General features: G+C 55.7%; 13 protein-coding genes across 13 annotated transcripts; 6 read left to right on the top strand and 7 right to left on the bottom strand.

Annotated features, from left to right (window-relative positions):
- Positions 1-65: 65 nt before the first annotated feature.
- Positions 66-554, bottom strand: N657DRAFT_554969 (uncharacterized protein; the record flags this gene model as incomplete). The annotated part of the gene is made up of 1 exon (XM_062787933.1): positions 66-554. A coding segment is annotated over one exon (489 nt), but the record flags the coding sequence as incomplete, so codon positions are not given.
- A 686-nt stretch (positions 555-1,240) lies between these two features.
- Positions 1,241-1,835, top strand: N657DRAFT_651281 (uncharacterized protein; the record flags this gene model as incomplete). Its single annotated transcript, XM_062794130.1, has 2 exons — positions 1,241-1,462; positions 1,748-1,835. A coding segment is annotated over one exon (222 nt), but the record flags the coding sequence as incomplete, so codon positions are not given.
- N657DRAFT_373070 (uncharacterized protein) lies at positions 1,585-2,166 on the bottom strand. The gene has a single exon (XM_062787054.1). The coding sequence runs from the start codon at positions 2,133-2,135 to the stop codon at positions 1,806-1,808; it is 330 nt and encodes a 109-aa protein (XP_062642212.1). The 5' UTR covers positions 2,136-2,166; the 3' UTR covers positions 1,585-1,805.
- A 1,162-nt stretch (positions 2,167-3,328) lies between these two features.
- Positions 3,329-4,163, bottom strand: N657DRAFT_659590 (benzoquinone reductase; the record flags this gene model as incomplete). The annotated part of the gene is made up of 3 exons (XM_062795004.1): positions 3,329-3,830; positions 3,903-3,988; positions 4,140-4,163. 3 exons carry the CDS (start codon positions 4,161-4,163, stop codon positions 3,329-3,331), a joined length of 612 nt encoding a protein of 203 aa, XP_062642213.1.
- Positions 4,164-5,192: 1,029 nt separating this feature from the next.
- On the bottom strand, positions 5,193-6,489 carry N657DRAFT_659591 (FAD/NAD(P)-binding domain-containing protein; the record flags this gene model as incomplete). The annotated part of the gene is made up of 4 exons (XM_062795005.1): positions 5,193-5,735; positions 5,765-6,058; positions 6,118-6,396; positions 6,457-6,489. The coding sequence occupies 4 exons, from the start codon at positions 6,487-6,489 to the stop codon at positions 5,193-5,195; spliced, it is 1,149 nt and encodes a 382-aa protein (XP_062642214.1).
- Positions 6,490-7,209: 720 nt separating this feature from the next.
- N657DRAFT_667184 (dehydrogenase with different specificitie) lies at positions 7,210-8,377 on the top strand (the record flags this gene model as incomplete). Its single annotated transcript, XM_062795377.1, has 3 exons — positions 7,210-7,232; positions 7,348-7,429; positions 7,484-8,377. The coding sequence occupies 3 exons, from the start codon at positions 7,210-7,212 to the stop codon at positions 8,147-8,149; spliced, it is 771 nt and encodes a 256-aa protein (XP_062642215.1). The 3' UTR covers positions 8,150-8,377.
- N657DRAFT_373350 (uncharacterized protein) lies at positions 8,267-10,197 on the bottom strand. Its single transcript, XM_062787056.1, has 4 exons — positions 10,054-10,197; positions 9,420-9,974; positions 9,206-9,352; positions 8,267-9,151 (listed from the first exon to the last, which is right to left on the bottom strand). The coding sequence occupies exons 1-4, from the start codon at positions 10,111-10,113 to the stop codon at positions 8,384-8,386; spliced, it is 1,530 nt and encodes a 509-aa protein (XP_062642216.1). The 5' UTR covers positions 10,114-10,197; the 3' UTR covers positions 8,267-8,383.
- Positions 10,198-11,129: 932 nt separating this feature from the next.
- On the top strand, positions 11,130-12,362 carry N657DRAFT_583653 (putative alcohol dehydrogenase; the record flags this gene model as incomplete). Its single annotated transcript, XM_062789689.1, has 4 exons — positions 11,130-11,237; positions 11,310-11,397; positions 11,463-11,620; positions 11,685-12,362. 4 exons carry the CDS (start codon positions 11,130-11,132, stop codon positions 12,360-12,362), a joined length of 1,032 nt encoding a protein of 343 aa, XP_062642217.1.
- A 407-nt stretch (positions 12,363-12,769) lies between these two features.
- N657DRAFT_651289 (uncharacterized protein) lies at positions 12,770-13,195 on the top strand (the record flags this gene model as incomplete). The annotated part of the gene is made up of 2 exons (XM_062794131.1): positions 12,770-12,988; positions 13,020-13,195. Coding segments are annotated over exons 1-2 (330 nt in total), but the record flags the coding sequence as incomplete, so codon positions are not given.
- Positions 13,196-14,796: 1,601 nt separating this feature from the next.
- Positions 14,797-15,679, bottom strand: N657DRAFT_651292 (uncharacterized protein; the record flags this gene model as incomplete). Its single annotated transcript, XM_062794132.1, is given in 4 exon segments — positions 14,797-14,858; positions 14,875-15,152; positions 15,206-15,402; positions 15,545-15,679. Coding segments are annotated over 3 exon segments (501 nt in total), but the record flags the coding sequence as incomplete, so codon positions are not given.
- A 373-nt stretch (positions 15,680-16,052) lies between these two features.
- On the top strand, positions 16,053-16,739 carry N657DRAFT_373426 (uncharacterized protein). Its single transcript, XM_062787057.1, has one exon. The coding sequence runs from the start codon at positions 16,157-16,159 to the stop codon at positions 16,631-16,633; it is 477 nt and encodes a 158-aa protein (XP_062642220.1). The 5' UTR covers positions 16,053-16,156; the 3' UTR covers positions 16,634-16,739.
- Positions 16,740-17,888: 1,149 nt separating this feature from the next.
- On the bottom strand, positions 17,889-19,406 carry N657DRAFT_583626 (carbohydrate-binding module family 18 protein; the record flags this gene model as incomplete). Its single annotated transcript, XM_062789688.1, has 3 exons — positions 17,889-18,722; positions 18,879-19,122; positions 19,177-19,406. The coding sequence occupies 3 exons, from the start codon at positions 19,404-19,406 to the stop codon at positions 17,889-17,891; spliced, it is 1,308 nt and encodes a 435-aa protein (XP_062642221.1).
- Positions 19,407-20,417: 1,011 nt separating this feature from the next.
- On the top strand, positions 20,418-22,730 carry N657DRAFT_651294 (glycoside hydrolase family 18 protein; the record flags this gene model as incomplete). The annotated part of the gene is made up of 2 exons (XM_062794133.1): positions 20,418-21,054; positions 21,115-22,730. Coding segments are annotated over exons 1-2 (2,177 nt in total), but the record flags the coding sequence as incomplete, so codon positions are not given.
- Between the last annotated feature and the right edge of the window lie 37 nt (positions 22,731-22,767).

The following is a 22,767-nucleotide window of genomic DNA, read 5'->3' on the forward strand; positions in this document are numbered from 1 at the left end:
GGCGTGCGAGCAACCTCCGCGTATGACGCCCTTGGGCTCGTCTGAGTTGTATGAGGAGGGGCTGCGTTGCGTACGAGGGCGTCTATCTGGTCTCGGGCTTGTCTTAGCTCCTCAGAGAGCTGCTGAATCGCGTCTTGCTGTTTGTAGACCACGTCGCGGGCTTGTTTCAGCTCTTCGCAGAGCTGCTGAATCGCGTCTTGTTGTTTACTGACCACGTCGCGCAGTTCGCAGATTGTGTTCCGTTGTTCGGCAATTATCTCGCGCGTCTCGTTTTGTTGTTCGTTGATTGCTTCTAGGAGCGTTTGGAGCGCTGTTTTCCCCGCTTCCGCCTGGCCGTTAGCTCCGCTCCCGCTTCCCAGTACGCGTGTTCCTCTCGATGCGGTGCTTCGTGTAGCATGGATTGCGGTTCTTCTCGACGTAATGGCCGCATCCTCCAGCAATTGCATCGCTTCACGGACTTTCGCACTCGGTTTCGGGGCGCGGCTCGGTCGTTTCGGTGAGGGTGAGCGGTCGGCCACCTCGATCACTGCCTCAGGTTGCGCCGCCGCCGCCATCTCGCGATCCTTTGGCAGGGCGGCTCAACTTCCGAGAAAGCCGATTTTCTGTTGGATTGAGCAGACAAGTACCGCGATTCCACTGTTCCTGTCGTTACTGTGAGGGCTCTCACTCCGCGAATGGTCCGGTCTGCCAGGGAGGATGCCTCGTAGGGCAACGTGTTGGGGTGGTGCCCCACATCCTTGGCAGACCGGGTTGCCCCACGTCTGGTGCAGGTTGTTTCAGCCCTGCCCACCAGAGCCATCACACATCCAGCATCACCATTGCATTATACACCACCATTGATGATCACCATCTTCTGCTGTCTCTGGTTGTACATCACAACCTAGTCAGGGAGGCAAGGCCAGACCTCCCTACCGGACCTCCCGGCCACGGGACCCTAAGGTTTGCACCTTAAGCCCTCCGCAAGAGGCACAACCTTACAGAGCTTCGTAGGCGACACCACAGCAGCCTGCGCAGGGCTGGGGCCCGGGTGCGAGCCGGGTACTTGGCATCTGCAAAGCACCCTCTCTCTTGGAGAACCCGACACGCGCGTCCGTCCTCTCCGGCCAGCTACACTGCTCCTCGGAGCTACAGCTTCCTTGCGGCGGCGACACCACACATTTGCTCCCCAGCCGAGGCACCCATACCCGGTGCAATCCATCCGCGGCTTCATCCCATACTGTAACCTGCGCCCGGAAACAAGGGGACGTGGCCTAGCCACGCGTACAGTCCAACAGGTCCCCCGCCGAGGCAACAGCTGTTTCGCTCCTGTGGCCCGGGTGCGAGCCGGGACCGCAACTCTACTGCCCTCCCCTCGGTCCAACATAGCTGCCACGGCCCACCTTCCGCCAGGCGCAACCCCGACTTCCAGCTTCCCGTTACACTGCGAGGGTCTCCCAACGAGGCCGAAGCCGCAGTGCCGACCGTGTCTTGCAGCAGGCCGCCGAAAAAAGCTGCCACACCGGCGCAGCTTCCTCCATGGCACTGCCACTAACCTGCCCTGATCCACTATTGTAGTTCCTCCTTTTGTAGGGAGCTGTTTGTCAAGAGGGCGAAGCGCCTCGCAGGAAGGCCAGCCGTCTGTGTGTCTCCCTTAACGAACCCGTCACCTTCCTTCTCCTCGGTCGATTAACAACTCTTGCATCGGAGTCGTACAGCAGCTTTCGCTCCAGCCCTCGTAGCGTCGTCTCACCGGTCGGGTTTGCCGCCAAGACTCTTGACTTCGCTCTCCCAGAACTGGACAGGGCCGGGGGTGCCCTGTCTCTTCTTCAGAACGTCGAAAGAGTCGGGTGGTTTTCGTACCCAGTATCCCCCTGATTCTGCAAAGTTTGTTGCAGCTTGTTCTTGTCGTTGGTGTCGGTAAGTCGCGGTTGTCGGGCGGGGTGGTGAGGGATTTCCGGGCGTTCAGAAACCTCACTTCTGATCCTCGAAATCGACGTCTTCGGCCACCAACAGGCCGCGCAGTAGCTGCGCGGAGCTGCAACCCCTTGGAAATGAAAGACCAGGTCACAAGGACCTGTCTTCCAAGTTTTGCGATGCCCGGCCGCCTGCGCGGGCGGCCCCGGATGTTCCTTCACCGGGAAGGGGAGTGCATGCATGGAGTGGGGCTCATCTTATCGGGTACGCAAGGCCCCACCCTAGACGAGGTCTTTCCGGGTTTGACACTATTAACTCCGCGCGCTTCAGACCGTCGCATCACGACCAGACCAAGCGAGACCATTTTGCCAACTTCATAGTGGACGAAAGTCAAGAAGAATGGTTATGGTGGTGAGGGTGGGGCGGCTCGCTCTCGAACGGGTTGCGACGGGTTGAAGTCGTGGGTCGCGACTTCCCTGGGAAGGACCGTCTCAAGTAAAGCATTCCTAACGGCAAGAGGGCAGCTTTCCACCCCGGCCGTGTCACGCCGCTAGAGTAATGGGGAAGGAGGGAGTGGTGGAATGCTTGAGCGTTCCTGCCGCAACGGTCGAGGCAGGAGTGCTTCATACAACACTTCCATGCCTTATCACTGAGCCGCATCGGCCTTGCTGTGCAATAAGTGAAAGGAGGGGGGGGCGGCGCAGGATCGAGTACTAAGGGTTCCTCCAGCCGGCCATCAAGGAATATGGAATATGGACGGCCTCCAAACCTGCGCAAAGGGGTGGCGATACTTCTTTGACTCTATGTCACCCCGAGGGCCCGAGTTGCTGAGACTCAGCTCTTCAGATGTTCAATCTGATCAAGCATTTCCGTTCCCGGAGTTCTTGTCCCCCCGCTGCCTCTCTGCCTCTCACTAAGCTCCGTAGCAGACAGCCTGAATGGCATTCATTTGTACCCGGTGTTACAATACACAATGCAGGACACGGGCTCGTAGATCAACCGTCTTAGCAGGGCGTCAGCATGTGTTAAGCGCTCATAGAATACTCATGTAGCTCGACCCTAGAGCATCTGTGTTCCGCTCTACCACACCCTGTCGCCAGCCGTGGCTAAGATGGAGGTCGCTCCCCCGACTCAGGTCGACTAGGCAAGGGATCTCATACATTGGGAATGATTATGGTATATTTATGACTTTGTCCGTCTATCAAAAGATGGTTCTCAATCCCTACAAGAGGACGCACTTGGACGGCAGCCCACAAACGTCGCCCTCCTTGTCGTCGTCCTCCGGCTGCCCTTGCTGCGGCGCCTGCCGGGCCTGGGCCTTGGTAGCAGCGCCGGCCGCCGGCTTCACGCCGTTCGCGCTCTTCGCGGCGGCATGCTCTGTCGCTGCCGCCTCTCCGTTCTCACCGGCCTTCTTGCCGCGTTTGGGACCATCTAGTCAACCGAAGTGCTTGAGCGCGGTTTTGTAGAACTCTGCGCCCTGGATCTCGGCGACTTCAAGCTCCCGGGCGGTGGGCTGGCGCGAGCCGTCGGGACCGGCAAAAGTGCCGGCGCCCCAGGGGGAGCCGCCGTGGACTTCGCTAAGGTCGGTCAGCTGGGCAAACGCCTTGGCGTACCCGAAGGGCACGTAGATAATGCCGTGGTGGGCCAAGGTGGACATGGCGGCGAGGGCGGTCGACTCCTGGCCGCCGCCGAGGGAGGCGGTGGAGATGAAGACGCCGGCCAGCTTGCCCCAGAAACCGCCCGAGGACCACTGCTTGCCGGTCTTGTCCCAGAAGGTCTTCCACTGAGCGGGAAAGTTGCCGTAACGGGTGGGAATGCCGAGCAGGAAGGCGTCGTAGTTCTCGAGCACCGAGGGGTCCTCGAGCACGGTGATGTCGGCGGGCTTGGAAGGTGCGGACATCTTGGCGAGAACCTCGTCGGAGAGGGTCTCGGGAATCCTGAGAGCATGTATCAATGTCCGGGGTTCCAGCGTTTGCACAGTTTCATCTTAGAGAGATGTCTCGACATACTGGAACACGTCGCTGGTGCCGCCCGCCTTTTCAATGCCCCTCTTCTCGGCTTCGACCAGAGTCTTGATATGACCGTACATGGAATACTGCAGCACACTTGTTCAGTAACCAGCATTGTGTTGATTCATAAGATTTAGGTGGCACGAGCAGGAGTGCGATTCCAGGAGCCGCTGGGGATCCAGCGCTCCATATCTGGTTGACGCCGCGGTGTGTAAAGGGCGAGAAGGACAAACATACGTAGACGATGGCGATCTTGACCATTTTGATTGCTGGAGGCTCTAGCCTGGATGGAAAAGTATTTGGGTGGTTCTTGCAGTAAAGGCTGATTAGACCCAAACGGTTCACAAGGTGACGGTATCTTGAGGTGAGAGGATACATAAAGAGAGGCAAAGCTGTGATGTTACGACAAAAGGAGGTGAGCCCTTTTCATACCTGCTATTCAGCTGGGTGGTAGACATGCGGGCCTGCCCATTCATCGTAGGAGGGAGGGTCCGCTTCCATCGAAAGCTTGCATCGATCTCGCAATGTTATCGACGCTAGCATAACAGGGCGCTGACATTGTCATGGATGTGTCAGCGGTTGGCGGGGGCGAGAACAGACCCCAATGGCTTCGAGGCGTCTCGCGGTCTCGCGTTCTTGACTTGAGGATTACATCGTTGGATCCGGGTATAGCTTATGTGTAAGCAACCTCGCGCAGAGAACCTTGAGACGCGTTCCCTTCCTGAGCGGAGAAGTGGGGGGGAGAAGCTCCGTGCAAGGGCTCCTTAGCCGTCCAAGGCGGGGCAAATGCCGGCCTAGGCGGCCCAAGACTACACAATGGGCAAAGCTCAGGAGTCTCTATGCACGATCGTGCCTTTTGTATTGTATTGTATTGTCCGTCAGACAGGATGCCAACCGATATTCCTCACCGCCGAAAAAAGCGCTGTCGACGCAGCGCCAAGCGGTTTATCAAGCTCAGCAAAATCCTTAGAAACCTAATGCGAAGGCATTAAACTAACCCATTACTGTGTCATTTCACCGAACCTAGGCCTATGTTCCGGCGCCTTGTTGCGAAGGATGGCACCTAAGTTTGGCCACGTTCGCAGCATCCGAACGCACCAGACAGGCATGACACCGTCACGTGCCTCGGAGTCAAACTTTGCTATCTTTTCGTGCGCTTGCCAGGCCATCAGATAACCCAGAGCCGGGTAGGCGGACAGCTTAATGTTGAGGTGAATACCACGTGGATTGTCTCGCGCGCGTTTCAAATGGCCAGCATGAACATATTGCGCATCTTTTTCATTAGTTACCCTATGCTACTGATGCATCGTGATTGGCGTATAGCCTAGAAAACTCTTCTCCGACATGCACTCTATACAACCAGGACCGATCTGGCTGTTCTCCTGACTTCCAGTACTGACCGCTTGGGAGTTTCTCTCGCTCCTCTTGTGGCAGCCTATTATTTCCCAGTTGGAGAGTCAGCGCCTTGACCCTCTCGACTCTCTCTCTGCGGACCTTTTCCCAGAAATCCAAGCCGTGTCCCATTACTACAGGGAAAAAGAGACTCGAGAAAAGAACTGACAAGGTCAAGGCATCTTCGAGGGCCTGACACGCTCCTTGTCCTGCAGTCGGCGCAATGGCGTGAGCCGCATCCCCAACGAGAATGACGCGTTTGCCTGAGGAAACCCAGCGTGGAATGCTAGGAAGAGCATAGTACGGCCATATTGAGATGGCGTCGTGGCGCACACTCTCCAGTACGGACGGTACGAGACCATGCCATTCCCCAATGCCTTGCTTCCACAGATTGAATAGTTCTTCTCCATCATTAGCTAGGCGAGTCCATCCTGCCCTGTCCTGTTCGGGATATCTGAGCTGGGTGTCACAATCACCTCCGAACCGTCAAAACTCTGTGGCAGCATGAGCAACGCGCCATTTCTCCCGTGGAAGACGGCCGGAAGAGAGCATCGAGGATCCTCCAGTCGTTCTGGTAAACCTTGCTGCGTCACCGCGCTCAATGCGATCTGGCCAGAGTAGACCGGGCTGTAGCCAAGGCAAACGTAGCCCCGGATATAAGAATGAATTCCGTCGGCCCCAATTAGCACGCTTGCATGGTCCGTCGAGCCGTCGGCAAACTGGAACGTCACGCCGTCTTGATTCTCCTCCAGGGCGCGCGATATCTGCCGCTCGTAATGAACGGAAACTCCTCGTTCTGCAGCCAGATTTTGAGCTCGGTGACGACCGTGTGCCGGTGGATCCTCATGGCATGGTAGCCGTAACGGGGGATGCTGCCCATCAGGAACTGGTCGGTTGTCTGCCCTGCGCTGTCCTTGAAAAAGATCGTGTCGAAGCTGTGGCCTTGCTTTTGGATTCGGGCCAGCAAGCCAATCTCCTCCAGGATGCGCATTGCGTTTGGCGCGAGCATCAACGCGCCCGTCGTCGTGGCAGTGCTGGCTCGTAGTTCATAGACGACGCATGGGATTGATTTTTGCTGCAACAGCAGAGCAAGGCCGAGACCCTGGTGTTGCCGATCAGTCCACGGGATACTGACCGCTCGCAAGGTTAGGCTGTCACATACCGCAATCCCGGCCCCAGCAATAGCAACGTGCATCCCGGCTTGGCTAATGGTGGTTCGATGGGATGTGCTGTCTTGGGTGGCGTTTGTTGCGGAAATTCGGGTCGACATACCGTCCAGTCTTCATGCACAAGCTGACGAGTTTTCTGCTGGTCCTGATCCTGATTCGGGGCCAGGCACATAAATGGAAGATTCGGCCGCTTGCCTTGTCTCCGGAGAAAGTTCCAATTATTGCATGGGTTCCAAGCTGGTCTGCATGGACGTCCAGACAGGTTCGGTCGACTGGTACGTACCGCCGCAGGGACTCGGCTAATAAAGCCAAGACGCCGAGTCCCACCCATGCCGATTTGCAGTATAAGGTATTTTTATCCAGCTCGATTAGCTCAAAGGGGAAGCATTCCACCGAGCGGGTTTCGGAAACCAGCTGCACTTTGATATCATGCGGTGAAATGACTCTCAGCGACATCTTCCAACTCTGCTAGCTGTCGGGCTTCTGGGTTGACCTACAAATGCCTGGGCTTGCATCTGGATGGCTTCTTCGTCCCTAAGACGGCTCTAAGGTGCAGCCGGCGTTAAGCTCTCGGGCTTGCTATTGGTGCCCTGGTCGACGACCCACCAACAGCTACGGACTTCAAGCTGGTTTTCGGTGATCAGGATTGGAGTGTACGATAAACTCCGATGCTCATTTGTGAAGCTGCTATTGCGAGCAGGAGAAACTTGTTTTTATAAGTGTGCTTGACTTTTCCAACCGAAACGATGAACAAGATCAAAACCTTCAGGTCTAACCAAGATACTCATCGCAATTATCATATCAGTTTGTCCACATTGATACGCACAAAGCCGACTGAGGATGGTGTCAATCAACCTCCTTCCACATGTATCCCTCGACCTCAGAGGCAAAGTAGCTATTGTGACGGGTACCTCCAGGGGCATTGGCGCCGGGATCGCGTTCGAATTGGCCCGGCGCGGTGCAAAGGTGAGACCCCTAGCCGCAAGCCAGCCGGACAGTTGCAGCTGACAATGTAAATAGGTAGCCGGCACATACACGTCTCAGGGCAGCGAAAAGGCAATGGAAGCTCTCATCGAGAAGATTGATGGTCTGGGCAATGGTTCCCAAGCCATCAAGATCAAGGCCGACTTGAGAGACCCCTCCGTTCCCAAGCAAATTCTCGAGCAGACATTCCAGGCATTCGGCACCAACGTCGACATCCTCATCAACAATGCAGGTGCAGAGCTTGTCAAGCCGCTGCAAGAGATCACGGTCGAAGACTTTGCTTCCATCTACGACTTGAACGTCAGGGGCCCACTGCTCATGACCCAGGCCGTGCTGCCGCATCTCCGTCGTCCAGGACGCATCATCAACATCAGCTCTGTCGGAGCTAGGTACGGCTTCAAGGATCTGTCAGTCTATTGTTCGTCCAAGGCTGCGCTGGAAGGCTTGACCAGATGCTGGGCGGCGGAGTTGGGAGCCGCCGGGCACACGGTCAATGCGGTCAACCCGGGGCCTGTCCAGACCCAGCTGATGGAAAATATCCCCAAGGAGTACATCGAGATGCAGAAGTCACAAACCCCTGTCGAGAATCGGATTGGAACTGTGGACGACATCGCACAGATTGTCGCCTGGCTGGCTAGCGAGGAGAGTCGGTGGATTAGCGGTCAGGTGATCTCGGCGAGCGGTGGATGGGCCATGTACTGAGATCGCAGGATGACCACGTCATCCTCAGACATAATGTATGAATTACCGTGCAACCAGTCAAACGTTATATTTTAGAGCCGTATAATTGGCAACGTTGTACGTATTATACTGTATTTTCTTAGCCGCTCAAGGACAGCCGGGAGGTGGTCACCCTGCAAACAGAGAACGCTCAGAATGGAGATCTGCTTGTAAAATCCACAGTGTCGCCACGTCAGAGAGACGACCAACAAACCCTCAAGGTTGTTTTGTACTTAGACCAACCAAAGCATCCGAGATTTTCATGCCACGGCGTCCAAGTTCCTGAAACACCCCAACGCAGAAAACCTCCTTAAGTCTTGACAAATGATTCTGCATATTGGCATACACATCCTTGGCTATCCACAAAGGGAACAAGAGGATTATAGGTCCCGATATGCCTCTGTCCCTTGAGGTAAAATAGTCTGCTGCAGAACATATCATGTCTGCGAAGTGTGAACCGAGAGCTTGGGGGCCCCATGGCGTCCTGGAGACCTGCAGGGGCGAGCACTCGAACAATTGCATGCAAGCCACATGCACGTCCTCGTCGAGGTCCGTGACACCTCGACTCATGTCTTGGCACATAGCGTAGCACCTGGCAAGGATGACCAGTCCAGCCCAGAAATGCGTCATGGCCTGGGCAGCCAGAAGATTATGGAAGCGAAATGTTCCGTGAAATAAATATGGCCCCGGGTGTAGGGGTCCATCTACGCAGTGCCAAGCGGAGGGCTGCTGTGCGACAAAGTCTGCCAACCATCTTCGTAGTTCAGCGCCCACCGCTTTACCGCGCGCCAGGATATCTCGGAGGCCGTTCTCTGACTCGGCACCTGCTTGGCGCATGTCGTTAAGGTCGTGCAGAAGCCCGGGGATATCCACGAGGGCGTCCATGAGGTGGTCGTAGTAGTTCTGATTGGCCGCCTTAGATATCTGTCGAAGCTCCTCGTCCGCGAAAGGAAACGGCTTTCTCCTGCCGATGGCGGTAGAAAGCTGGTTTCCAGACCTCAGCAAGACGGACGCTTCGTATACTAGTTGGGTCCATACCCCGGTAACGCGAAAGCGCAGCAGCAACCCCCGGGCGAGCTCGCTCCGTAAAATGCTTGGGCCGCGGGACACGAGCAGCTCACAACCCCCTTTGTTGTGGCTAGCCCACCCGACATCGACTGCAGGTTGCGTTGGTACCGAGTACACCTTCTCGAGCCGTGGTCAGCGGGGGACGCCTGATGGCTTTCAGCCCCGCGCCTGGAATCGTACTCACCTCGGCCATCCCAAGACACATGACAGCCGCCAGCACATTGTCACTTGCAGAGAAGTTGGGAGCGGCAATGATGGTCGAGAGACTCCTGAGCGCCTCACCGCACACACTGATGGCCCTTTGTTGCAGAACCTCATCGTTCATGATGCGACCGAGAAAACTAGCACAGAGTGTCATGATTGCGGTATCGAGGACATGACTTCTGCCGTGGATGCTTGGCAGGCAGTAAACCCAGTAATGGTGTATGCGCTCGGAGGGCCGCAATGTCGGGTCCATCGGCGGGCAGAAACCCTGTATGAAGCGCGAGATGAGCTGTTGCTGTTCTGCCGGGTGGAGGTCTGGCGACTTGGACATCGTTGATACTGTGTGAGGATCCGGGATGTATACTGTCCATCGGCCATGCCTCGGGTCCCTCCTAGTGCCGCTCAGTGTATATGCTTGCACGGGCGGCAGTTGTGTCTCGGAAAACCGATTGACGAATACTCGAGGACGCTTGTAGCCGCCGCATTCCCGCCCGGATCTCACGCAACGACTGCATCGTGGTTTCGCCTCGTCGCACTAACGTCGACTAGAGTTAAGCGACACCGTGTCTCTCCCACACGTGTAGCCGGTGCAAGGCGGTGGGTGTGTCACTCACGCTGATTTTCCTCTCCCGGCAGGTCGAGCAAGCCTTGGATCGCCCTGGCACCCCAACCATGCTGATACCGAGTTCTGAGATTTTCTTGAACGTGACGACCAGGCCAGCCCGAATAGTCGGTATTGTGCGAAGCTTGCAGCTTCCGTGCGCCACCTTTTATTGCGTGCATGTGCGCCAAGGGAGTAGTTTGGCGGGTCGGTGAACCAAACCCCTGGCTGGACCCTAGCCGTGTTGGTGCACAGGAGCGTTACCAAGGCGCTACTGTGGATGTATGTGCCTCTGAAGATGTGGCCTAAAGTGTGGTGCTTACTCAGAACCCTCTTGCTAGCGCGTTTCGCTGTAGTCCACAAAACCTCCGGTCCCTGACTGCTGCAATCCCTTCTGCGAGTTCCAAACATAGGTGGTAACGTATATGATAAGCGAGCACCTCAGACAAGCGAGCCTCTCACTTAACAGACCTTGGTGACCCGCACAAGAGAAACCAGCATTCGTCCCTCTTCCTCCTCCCGTCATCATCCCTGGCGCGCCGTCAGATCTGTGCCACGATCGGGGCGGGTACAACCTGCAGCACATGTACATATCTTGGCGACGCTAGAGTCTCGACGCTTGCCCTCATCCTTTGCCAGGCTCCCCAGCCACGGCAGTCAGCCTGTTGCTGACGTAACCATTGCTTGGCGATTTCAAGTTTGAGAGTCCGCAATCCTGATAAGAAGGACGCTGGACTGGCCGCTGCTGTTGGATGCGGTTCGCAGAATGCGACCGGAATGGGTTAGGTTCTTTTGGCACGTCGATGCAGCTCTAGCTCGTGGCAGATGCAGCCATTCGTCAGTGCTGATTACCTGATCTTACAGTTCCTCCCCCACATGCAGAACTGTGTCGTTTGGTCATCAAGATGCAGATGATAAATCTCAAGGAGCTTGCAACCTGTCTAGGGAAAGACGCTGACTGATGACGCGGCATAAACGCAAAATCTTTTTATCTGCTGTAGTTTGTCACATATAAACTTGGTTTCTCCATGATGGTTCCCTAAGACCAGATACTCTTCGTCTATCCAGTCCATTCGTCCTCGCGTTCCAATGGCAACAACTCAAAATACCGCCGCCTGGCTTCTGGGCGTTGGGAAGTCGTTAGAAATTCGTCCAGCAGAGACCCCTGACCCCGAGGAGGGCGAGCTCTTGGTCGAGGTCAGTGAAGTGATGCGAATCCCATCCAGCGTGTATCTGCGTAGCTCGAGGCTGACTTTACTCATGGTACAGGTGAAGGCAGTTGCTGTCCAGCCAGCAGAATACAAGATCCAGGAAGGCTTGCTCCCGTTTCCGCTCAAATACCCTACCATCATCGGTCGTGAGTGACAATTTTCCTGGCAGAACGTGACTTTCAAGCATATACTCACGCGTGGCCGTCATTAGTATCCTTTTCAGGTATAATCGTCAAAGTTGGTTCCGCCGTAACCAGATTCCAAGTCGGCGACCGCGTTGTCACAAACAGCGGGGGAACAATCCGGAACGACTCGAGATTCGGGGCTTATCAAAGGTACGCTTTGACGACACAAGAGCTCACAGCCAAGGTAAGCAACTTGACCAGCCCAAACCTACTGCCTACAAGTACTTATACATATACGCGGGCTTTAGATCGGGGATCAGCCTTTCGAGATTGCCGCTTCTGTTTCCAATTTTTATGGTGCCGCCAGCGCCGTATTTCTCCATCTTGGGCTCGACAGGCCATCTGCGGAAGCCAAGCCTCAACGCAAGGCCGAGAAAGTCCTCATCTGGGGCGCCTCGTCGTCTTTTGGAATCTATGCAACGCAGCTGGCTGCCGAAGCCGGCTACACCATTGTGGGAGTCGCATCCGCGCACAACTCAACAATGGTCCAATCGTTTGGCGCGACGCATTTCGTCGACCGACACTCACCAGCGGTTTCTCAGGAACTAGTTGCTCTGGGACCCTTCAAGGCAGTTCTTGCGGCTGCTGACTCGGCGCCCGACCAGCTGGTGCTTGGAGCGGTCTTGGCTGCTCAAGGCGGGGGTTCGTTTTTATCGACCATGGGCTTGAGACAAGGCGTAACACTTCCGCTAGGAGTGTCTGGGCAGTTTGCGCAGTTCATAGATGACTACTTGGACTCCAAGAACGAGGAATTCACCAAATGGGTGTGGTGGGAGTACCTGGAGAATGCACTGCAGTCTAGAAAGCTACAGTTCCTCCCCGTGCGAGTTCTTGGGGGTCTATCTCACGTTCAGGCGGCTTGGGACCTGCTCAAGCAGGGGAGTGTCAGTGGCCAGAGACTAGTGATAACTCCTGATTTAGAATAGAACACTGCGGAGGCAAATCTGATACGGATAACTAGTGTTTTTTCCCGACGATATTTTTGGTCAACCAAATTAAAGACACATCAGGCAAACGGGCTTGCAACTCCAACAAATGTCATTTGGCGGTGGTTGTCCAACTCCCTGCCAAATTCCCAAATATGGGTCGTGTCAGTATGAGCCTGGCGGAATGCTCGAAGAAAAAAACAAGCTAGAAGAAACGAGCCAGCAAATCCAAGGGGTAAATACCAGAGATCAGGGTTCTGCATCTATCCACTTCTACCCACGCGACCCTTGAAGTAGAAGAATAGATGGATTAGTCAGCTGGACTGAGATAGAGTTGATAGAATAGCTCTCTATTCTATCAACGTAGATACCATTCACGTAGATTGTTCACGGCTTAGCGGATGAAAATGTTCCGGTAACAGGACGCTCACGACAGCTGAACACTTCTACCTAGCCACAAGCCGGTCACCTCATGCTATGCCACCTTCAATTTGAGCAACACTTCATTCTCAAGCGCCTCAACGCTTGCATCTCGGAGGGCGATTACGTTATAATCATCCATCAATCCGGCTTGCACCCACGATCTGCTCGTCTGGGCGGCAGAGATCACGTCAGTCCCGAGCCGTGTCCGTCGTGTCGTTACCATGCAGCCAGCAGCGGAAAATATTCTTTCACACTCGGCTGCCATCGGCGGGACGCTGAGCACGTCAAAGGCCATCTTTGCCAATCGGGGATATTCGAATCGGCGGTCCACCCAGTACTTGATGGGGTCGGCCTTTGGGGTAAGGTATCTCCCCTCGGTTGAAAGAAGCCAACGATCCAGTTCATCCACTGTTTGTGAAGACGACGTCCTACTGCTGATCGTGCTGAAGTTGCGTTTTCGGTGGATGGCTCGCTCGTCCTCATCAAGATCCGAGTGATCCATAGAAGAAAGAAGGAAGGATACATTCTGATGGAAGTCAAGGAGCTCTTATACTGTAGACCTTGGCTGAGGCTTGCAATTTTGCAAAGACGCGGTCAAACGCGTCTTCACAGAACCCTGCCATCGTCCATGAGCGGCTGGACATTGGTGGTGGATGTTGTTATTCGAGACTACTGGAGTACACACTGAACCCCGGCACTGCCCGCTCAAAGAGAGGCTGAAGGGGTACCGTAAAGTCTCATCAGATCGGTATTGCAAATAGTAAGCCACTATTACGAAAGGTATCTCATTCGCCTCGCCTGAATTTTCCCAATCGAATGAAGGTAACATGACACCAGTCACACGATCTATTGTTGTACAATAAATCACAAGTTTCTTGTTATATCCACCAACCAGGCCTGGAGAGAGAGGTGGCCCAAGGAACGAGACGGCCGGACAACAACGAGGCCCGCAGACGACCTCGACCATCAGCGTGAGACTCTGTTCCAAGACAAAACCTTACGGAGACACGACGGCCTCAGCAGAGCGAAGAGTTCACTGTTGATCCAGATTCGAACTGGGGCCATAGGCCTTCGGGATTTCTTATTCGAAAGGAGAGTCCCAGAGGTTCTGACGCCTATATGCGAGTGTGGAGAGGGGCGAGAGACTGTAGAACACCTTGTGATGTGGTGCTTGGCCCCACCGTTGACTCGAAGATGGGAGAGAGCCGAGGTCAGAACGCGAAGGGACTTTTATTCTGTCCTACAGGAAATCAGTCCCAAAGCTGCACGGCTAACGGGGAGGATCCTGGACTGGCTGATGGACTCGGGGAAACTGCCGATGTACAGTCTGGCCAGGAGGCTGGAGCTGGAGCTTGGGGTTTGATATCCCTTTCCTTCGAAGGCCAAGAGGCCTTCTCACTTTGTATTTGCAAGATCACACATTGATCGTTTCCTTGATTGATGACATGGGTTTTTTACCCGGCCCACGAGGGCGCGGTTTTCCTGTATAGTAAGTTGTTGAAGGTCCGGCACGCCCTAGGGCACAGCGGTGTAGGAGTAATAATAATATATTGACCTAAGCTATAGAGGAGGAGCTGCGGCGTGCACAGGAAGAGAGAAAGGGGAAGGGGCCGATTCGGATGCTGACGCCGGTGCTGCTTCAGAAGATGTCTTATGCTGAGCTTGAGGTACTGCAGCGTCTCATCCGTGATGCGATTGAGCGCCGACGAGGCTTGTTCAGGAGCTGCCAGCAGCCCCGGAGCGAGCTGCAAGAGCACAAGCGTCTAACGGGAGTGTAAGGGCAGTGCCTGGCACGCAGGAAGATTTTGAAATTCACATAGTTTTCGTTGCCGTGAAACCAGGACGCATGCCAGGAATTCTGTCGGAAGGGAGCGCAACGGCCAGCAAAGCTGGCGATATTCCCTACGGCGTTGTCACTATGGTTCCTGGTGTTTTGTCCCTTTCCTCCTGAAATCTGAGGTTGCCAGCATTGCATCGACATGCTCACCCAAGGTAAACAAAGACCGCAAAGAGACGAGTCCTACCAACTTTGGTTTATTAAGGAAATTGTCTGGTATCTTGGCGGAGTCCTGCATTGTCCCCTAATCCCATGAGAACCTAATGCTAACTACACTCCTTGTCCCTGAAACAACTATTATTTCGAAATCCTACCTGCCCCAAGCGAATACTCTTGCTCTGGATTGCCCTAGTTCACTTTCTTATGAGCGGCGCTTCTTAATCGGACATCTGCCAGCGTACCGCTTTTTTTCAATCTCATCCTTCACCATTTGTGCCCATTCCTCAAGCTGCTCCTCTGAGAGCTCGTCAAGCTCGTCCGAAGTGTGCATTTCGAACCTGTCCTTCTCTTTCTTAGCAAACTCCTCAACCCTCTGCCGCTGTTTCGGTTAGCCTGGACAAACCCTACAAACAACGAGAATAACATACCAATACGAAGGCTGCACGCAGTGCTCTGCCCAGAATAATAGCAATTGGTGCATGCTCCAGCACCGTGCTTAGTGGTGGGGACACGGCAGTCGGAAGCAGGGCCACGGGACTGGAAACTGCTGCACTGCTTGCACTTTGGGTTCTGGTATTGCGTCGGAGTAAAGATGTAAACAGCCAGAGATGTCGCACGAGTCTAGGTATCGAACTTCGGCTTAGCAGTCGTCGCCTCGCCCTGGATGAAATACTCGTGTGGGATGAAAAGACGCTGGACATCCCAGCAATAACTATGTGAATGGAACACGTTTGGCGTTTTGCTCTTGGACGGGTGATCATACCTTATTCTCATGTAGGATCTTAGCGACTGGAGCGAAGCGGCACTGACAAAGCTTGTTCACAACCCAGGCCGTATACTCAAGGTTGGTCGTACACTCCTCATATCTCTCCTGAGTAACCTTAAGCTGGCTGTCCTTCTAGGTAAATGAAGACAGCGCAGCTGGCATGACGATAGGAGTTTGGAATTGACCGTAGTAACATCAAGCGAAAGAACAGGGTTGGGACGTGGAACAGGCATGTACAACGGGGCTTGAAAGCATACTATGGTACGAATTGACCAGTAACCGTGCGCCTGGTGGTATTGAAACGTGTGGTGTTGTGGGAAAGAAACCTCGGTTTTGGGAATGAGCAATAAAATATCGGGGAATTGGACTTAAACCGTGTGGCTAAATACACATCGGTGTGCATGCAGGGATGAGTTTTGGGTTTAGTCAGGGTTTGAGCAGGGCACCGCCTTACAAATATCCCAGCCTGCCCACCTCGTTCGAGATGGATGCCAATTGGATCAGTGGCCTAACCGCCTGACGCGGCGCGGCTTGCGTCGGCGTCCTCCGATAGGACGGTCAAGGTCTGGGATACAACGACAGGACAGTGCGTCGCGACGCTTAAGGGACATGGCTACGGGTCAATTCGGTAGTCTGGTCGCACGATGCGGCACGGCTCGCATCGGCGGCGGGGATAGTACAGTCAAGATCTGTGATGCCACGACGGGCCGGTGCGTCGCAACACTGGACATTGGCCGTGTTTCTCATCCTCTCCAGTTTGATACATCTCTATTTCACCGGCTGCATACCGGAGTCGGCACATTCGACTTACCGCCCACGCTACCTTCTACAGTTCTGGCTATAGCCTCAACTGACTATACACCGTCACCAGCTTTATTTCAACGCATTGGGTATGGCCTAAATAGCAACGGCACCTGGATCATATACGAGGTGAAAATATTCTGTGGTTGCCCCCGGAGTATAGACCAACGTCATCCGCATCCGCTGGATCTGGCACGGCTCTGGCGCTCGGCTGTCCTACGGGCCGTGTCTGGATCGTTGTGTTTTCGGAAGGTAACCCTATTTCGCAGCGGGGTTAAGGCCTAACGTTATTCCTTGTTCTTGTTCGGCAACTGTGATATCACCGCGGCACCGGAAAGGGCGATCGAGTGGCTGGCTGGCCTTCCCTTCTGGGATTAGAGACATACACCGTACCATCTTATCGCGCTCGCTTTGAGTCATGCGGGAAATATTGCGACGCGACATTTACAACCTTGGATTCTCCGTCGACAAAGTCAGACCACCCGATCCAGATCCGCTAGCGGATTAACAACCGTAGACGTAGGTACGTACTCAATCTCCGCAAGACAGGGAGGCTAGCCATCACGAGCGCTGTCAAACACAACACGGAGCTCAGTTTTGAGCATTGGAAGAATATATCATTCGGTTGGTCCTCGAGCCAACCGGTTGTGACGGAGTGCTCTCCGGTGTTCGCCGCTTGGTAACCAGCCACTGCCCGCGATAGCCCCGCATTGTTGCCTGTGGTTTTGTATAAAGACGTATTCGATGCGCCGTCTGAAGGTACAGTCGATGCCGCCAGAGGAAGGGAGGTTGAGGCACCTGCTGTCGATCGTAAGGCGGGAGGAGCTGTCGTGATCGGTAGGGTCGTATGCCCGGGATTGAGGACAGCATTCATTAGAGCGTGTCAGTAAGGAGCGGGAAAGCTCGTCGCTGCTCAGTACCTGGTGAGAAACTCGCTGATGGGGCAACTGCACCGCGCTGGGGAGAACCATCGTGTGTCTTGGACTTCGCTGATTTCCATCGGCCACCCTGAGCCGTTCGAGGAGCTTCTTGTCGAATGTTCGCCGAGGCAAGAATGACACTTGACCTCACATTACTCGTCGACAATTTAGGAGAACATAAGCTGTTTCATTGTTCGTGGTGTGTCCGTTTATTCTGCTGGCTGTCTAAAGAAGCCGAAATTCAGACCACGGAGTTCTGCTGTAGACAAGTTTCCGACCAACTGAACAAACCCTAAACTGAAAAAAAAATCAAAGGTCGCTCATTCAGAAGTACTTCACACATTAAGATGCGCAGCACGAAGCCGACGTCTGCCATTCCGACACCGTACACCGCACGTCTAGCTACAACGCCCGTACCCCTTTTGACTGTTTCGGACAAAGATCAGTTTCCGCAAGTTGTACGCAGAAGAAAGGGAGCACCTACCACCCTGTACCGCAATGGGCACTCGTCGTTCCGCAAAAGCCGCCCGCGCTACAACAATAATTGTTGAAATCACCGCCGTTGCACGTCCAGCCGCCCTTGCTGGGGCCGCAGCTACCGTCAACCGAGGGGATGTTGGTTATAATGCACGAGCTCGAGAAGCTCTTCTGGCTATCCACAGGGATGTATCGTCAGCCGCCTTATCTGGCAATAGTATTCCTAATGTCAGAGGGGGGGAGACTAGTACTAACCATCCCTGGCCACAGTGGTCCGCTGTGCTACCGCAATTGCCCACACTGGAGCAACAAGTGCCGAAGGCGGAGCCCGCGCACGTCTTGCCGTTCGACCCGCACTTACCGTCGGTCGAGATGGTGTTGCTTCCGCTGCTACACGTGCCAAAGCCTAACTGGCATCCGGCAGTGCAATGGTCGGCTGTGGTGCCGCAATAGCCAGCAGGCGAGCAACAGTTTCCAAAACCGGACCCGGTGCACGTCTTTCCGTTCTTGGTACCGCACTGGCCATCCGTTGAGATGGTTCCGCTGCCGGTGCTGCAGGACCCGAAGCTAGCTTGGCACCCGGCACCACAGTGGTCTGTTGTTCCCCCGCAGTAGCCGCCGGAGGAACAGCAGGTGCCAAAGGCAGAGCCGGCGCAGCTCTTTCCATTGGCGCCGCAGCGGCCATCGCTAGAGACGTTGGAAGGGGTTGAGCAGGTCCCAAAGCCGGACTGGCAGCCAGCGCCGCAGTGATCGGCCGTGCCGCCACAGAAACCGCTACCAGAGCAGCAGTCTCCAAACGCCGAGCCCTTGCACGTCTTTCCGTTCTTTGAGCCGCACTCCCCATCGATCGATATGCTACCGCTCCCACCGCTGCACGTGCCAAAGCCGGCCTGGCATCCGGCGCCGCAATGCGCAAGTGTGCCCCCACAGTAGCCTTGGGCCGAGCAGCAGTCGCCGAAGGCCGACCCGGTGCAGATCTTGCCGTTGGCGCCGCAACTGCCGTCGCTTGATACATTGGACGGGGCAGAGCAGTTGCCAAAGGTCGACTGGCATCCGGAGCCGCAGTGGGCGGTCGAGTTGCCGCAGTAGCCGCTGGCGGAGCAGCAGTCACCGAACGCTGCGCCCGTGCACACATTGCCGCCGTTGGCACTGCCGCATGACCCGTCGGTCGTCACGTTGCTCGGCGGACACTTGCCGAAGAGCGGCTGGCAACCCGTACCGCAGTGGCTTGTCGTGTCTCCGCACCGCCCCCCCGAGGAGCAGCACGCGCCGAAGGCAGAGCCCGTGCAGTTGTACAGAGATGTGCCGCCGCAGGAGCCGTCCGGCGAGGGAATGCCCGTCCACGGCGGCGCGTTGCAGTTGCCGTATCCGGGTTGGCTGCAGTGGTACGAGAGTCAGTACATGTAACTGAGACGAGACAATGAGGCGTACCATCCAGTCCCGCAGGCTTCCTTGCGGCCGCAGAGGCCGTTAGGACCACAGCACGCGCCCCATGTGGGCGTGCACACCCACTTTCCCGGACTGTTTGGACCGCATGTGCCATCTTCGGTGATGGAACCCGTCTGCCACGCCGGAGGGCTGCTGGCGGTCTGGGCAAACACGACGGCATGGCCTGAGAGCAGAAGGCCAATGAAGCTGAAGGCTACCCGTCGGAATAACATGATGAAACGATGGTGCGCTGGGTTAGCCTACCAGGCTAGATGGGCGAATGGACCAGATCGTCGCTCCTGGCCGCACAGGAGCGGATAGCCAGCCATAATAACCAACCCAGCATAACCAACCTAGCTAAACCTGAGCTGTCTCTTGAGAGAGTCGCCGCAGAGTGCGCAGACCAGTCTGATGCTAGCACGCATCCATCTTGCAGAATCTTGCAGAGCCAGACACCCAGCCGGCTTTCCGGATCTGCATTCCTGCCAGGCTGCGTCTCACGTTATCGCCGCCTAGAAATCAATGAAGTTCCTGCACTGCTACAGTGCTAAGATGAGATGTGGTGATGACAGCAAGGATGGATGGTTGGTTGACCAGTTGTGGGTCGTCTTTGACTTCCGCATTGGAGTCTTGTCCCCCCCTTTTCTTTTTGTCGGTGTTACATGGCACGTTCGAAGCGATCGAAAGAGGGACAGCGCTTACATCCAAACGCTTGTCGCGCTTACTCGTCGGTGCCCGATCGGACCGTTCCTCCTGGCGAGTCTTGGCAGGGGCAATCCAATCATTGCCAATGCGGTTGGGCGATATGGAAGGAGCACTGGCCACTCCGCTATTCAACACCTCCGGCTGAGCAATCTTGTCCACCACCCTTTCTAACTAAGCATCAATCAGCTCAGCCAATTCTAGACAACTGATCGCTTCAACCCCTTTTTAGAAGGACTAGAACGTAACATCGCGAGAACTCTGCGTTCTCACCTCAGCACTAACTACCTGGTACAGCTGGTACGCTGGTGCCTTGTGAACTACGGATAGAGAAGAGTGAAAGCGGAGCTGACACAGCCGAGCACCTCACGCAGCAAAATGCGGCATAGGATGGGAGTCGCGAGGGCTGCAACATAGGCGAGATCTTCCACATCCTTGTCAGACGACCATGCGGTTCCCATTATCAAAAATATACAAGCATGGATGATTGCACGCCTGGGGTGCTACCTTCGTCGGCTATGCCGCCACCGCCATGTCTTATATAAGACACCATTGTCTCGCGGCCATCTCAGGTCGGCAGCGACATAAACACCGGCAGCAAGGTGACAGGCCATCAAGATGGCAGGAGTAGGGATCGCACGCCCTGCCTTCTGGGGTCTCGCTACTCTCTCGCTTCTTGTTTTTTGCCTGCTACCCGTTCTGTATACCACCACTTCGGAACGCCAACGCGGCACCTTCCGCCAGCATCCAAGACGATGGCCTTTTCCTCGGGAGCAGCGACGTGATGCTACTATCCACGTCGTCCCAATTCCTAACCAGGGCTTAGCTCACCAGAACCCAGCAAGGGCACCACCCCAACCTCTCTTGTCCCCGGCCCTTGCCGCGTCCTCGCCTGCCGAGCTGAGCGACCTGTCGGGTCGGTCATCGTTCTTGGCCACGAGACACGCCCACCACAATATCAGCCTGGCAAAGCGCGATGGCCCCCTGCGCTGTAACGACGGCCCCTGTATCGATGGCAGCTGCTGCAGCAAGGACCATATTTGCGGCTTCGGCCCGGACTTCTGCGGCGACGGTTGTCTGTCGCAATGCGACGCCACTGCCATGTGCGGCGAGTACAGCGAGAACGGCGACATGCCGTGCGGGTTGAAGCTATGTTGCTCGGCCATGGGCTGGTGTGGTGTAAGTACAATGACCCTCTTCTGGACTTGACTTTGGGGATGACGGCTGATGATGGAGCAGACCACAACCGAGTTCTGCCACAATGCCGATCCTCTCCGCGGCACATTGCCCTGCCAGGCTGGGTACGGCTCTTGCTACATCTCTGGCGCGCCTTCGTGTCCGTACGGCGGCGGTAGCACGAATGGGCGCATGGTGGGTTATTACCAGTCGTGGAATATGCGCAACCGGGTCTGCAACAAGGTCGCGCCGCGCGACCTCAATACGACGGGCTACACCCACCTCTTCTACTCGTTTGCGTCCATCGATCCGGCCACCTACCGGATTGCCCCAGCCCATGCCGACGACCCGGCTATGATGCGCGAGTTCACGAGCCTGGCCAAAGACGGCCTTCAGACCTGGATCGCAATCGGCGGCTTCGACTTTAGCGACCCGGGCACGCCCACACACACTACGTGGAGCGATGTCTGCGCCACCAAGGCCCGCCGCGCCGCGTTTATCGACTCGGTCAGGGAGTATATGGACGAGTACGGTTTCCAGGGCGTTGACCTGGACTGGGAGTACCCAGGAGACCCCAGCCGAGGTGGTAACGGGCTCGACGACACCAAGAATCTCGTTCTGCTTGTGAAGGAGATGCGCGTGGCCTATGGCAACGCGTATGGAATCAGTCTTACCTTGGCCCCTGACTATTGGTATCTGCGCTGGTTCGACCCCAAGGGGATGGAGCCCTACGTCGATTTCTTCGGCTTTATGGCCTACGATCTCCACGGCTCGTGGGACTCAGACGTCCTGACGCTTGGCAAGAAGGTGCGCGGCCAGGCCGACATTCGCGAGATCGCAAATAATACCGTGCCCTTGTGGTTCGATGGTCTGGACCCTGCTAAGATCAACTTCGGGCTCGCGATGTACGGCCGCGGGTACACCCTGGCCGACCCGAGCTGCAATCAGTTGCTGTGTCCGTTTTCCGGCGCCAGCGACCCGGCTCCGTGTACCAACTCGGACGGGGTCATGTCGCTGCTCGAAATCCAGCAGCTGATCAAGCGCAAAGGCCTTAAACCGCAGTACCTCGCCGATTCCATGATGAAGCAAATCACCTGGGACGACCAATGGATTGGTTATGACGACGAGGAGACGTTTGCTGCCAAGAAGGCTTGGGCCGACTCCCGATGCTTTGGAGGCACCATGGTCTGGAGCATCGACTTCCAGGTGGTGGGGTCAGGCAACTCGGACGATGAGACGTACGGAGACGTTGTCTACGTTGGTCCCGAGGTGTTCCAAAAGCCCACGGCGCAGTGTTCAGCACCGTGCGTCATGGTCTTCCCGCCGAGTAGTCTGAGCGAGCCCAAGGCCATCACCATCCCGCCTTACACGGCCACACTCGAGGTAGGCACCACGACGACAATAGTCGTCGTCATTCCCACCAAGGTGACCACCACCATCACCGTCATTGACTTCTTCAACGAATACGTCACCAGCGAGCAGCAACCGGGCGCAGTCTTCACCCTTCGACCCAGCTTTCAGCCCCCGCCGGCCACGGTAGTCGTCACAGGAGAAGAGGGTCGGACTACAACGAGAACTGTCTTGCCTCCTCCTCTAGGTAGCGGGGTAGCATCGGGACCTGCACAGAACCAAACAGGAGGAGTCCCGCTCACTTCGATACCGCCACCGGCAACAGACTGGTACGTCAAATTTGTGCTTTTTTTGCCCTTTTCCCGA

This window comes from Parathielavia appendiculata, assembly GCF_033297405.1.
Source record: "Parathielavia appendiculata strain CBS 731.68 unplaced genomic scaffold N657scaffold_46, whole genome shotgun sequence".
Lineage (NCBI taxonomy): Eukaryota > Fungi > Ascomycota > Sordariomycetes > Sordariales > Chaetomiaceae > Parathielavia > Parathielavia appendiculata.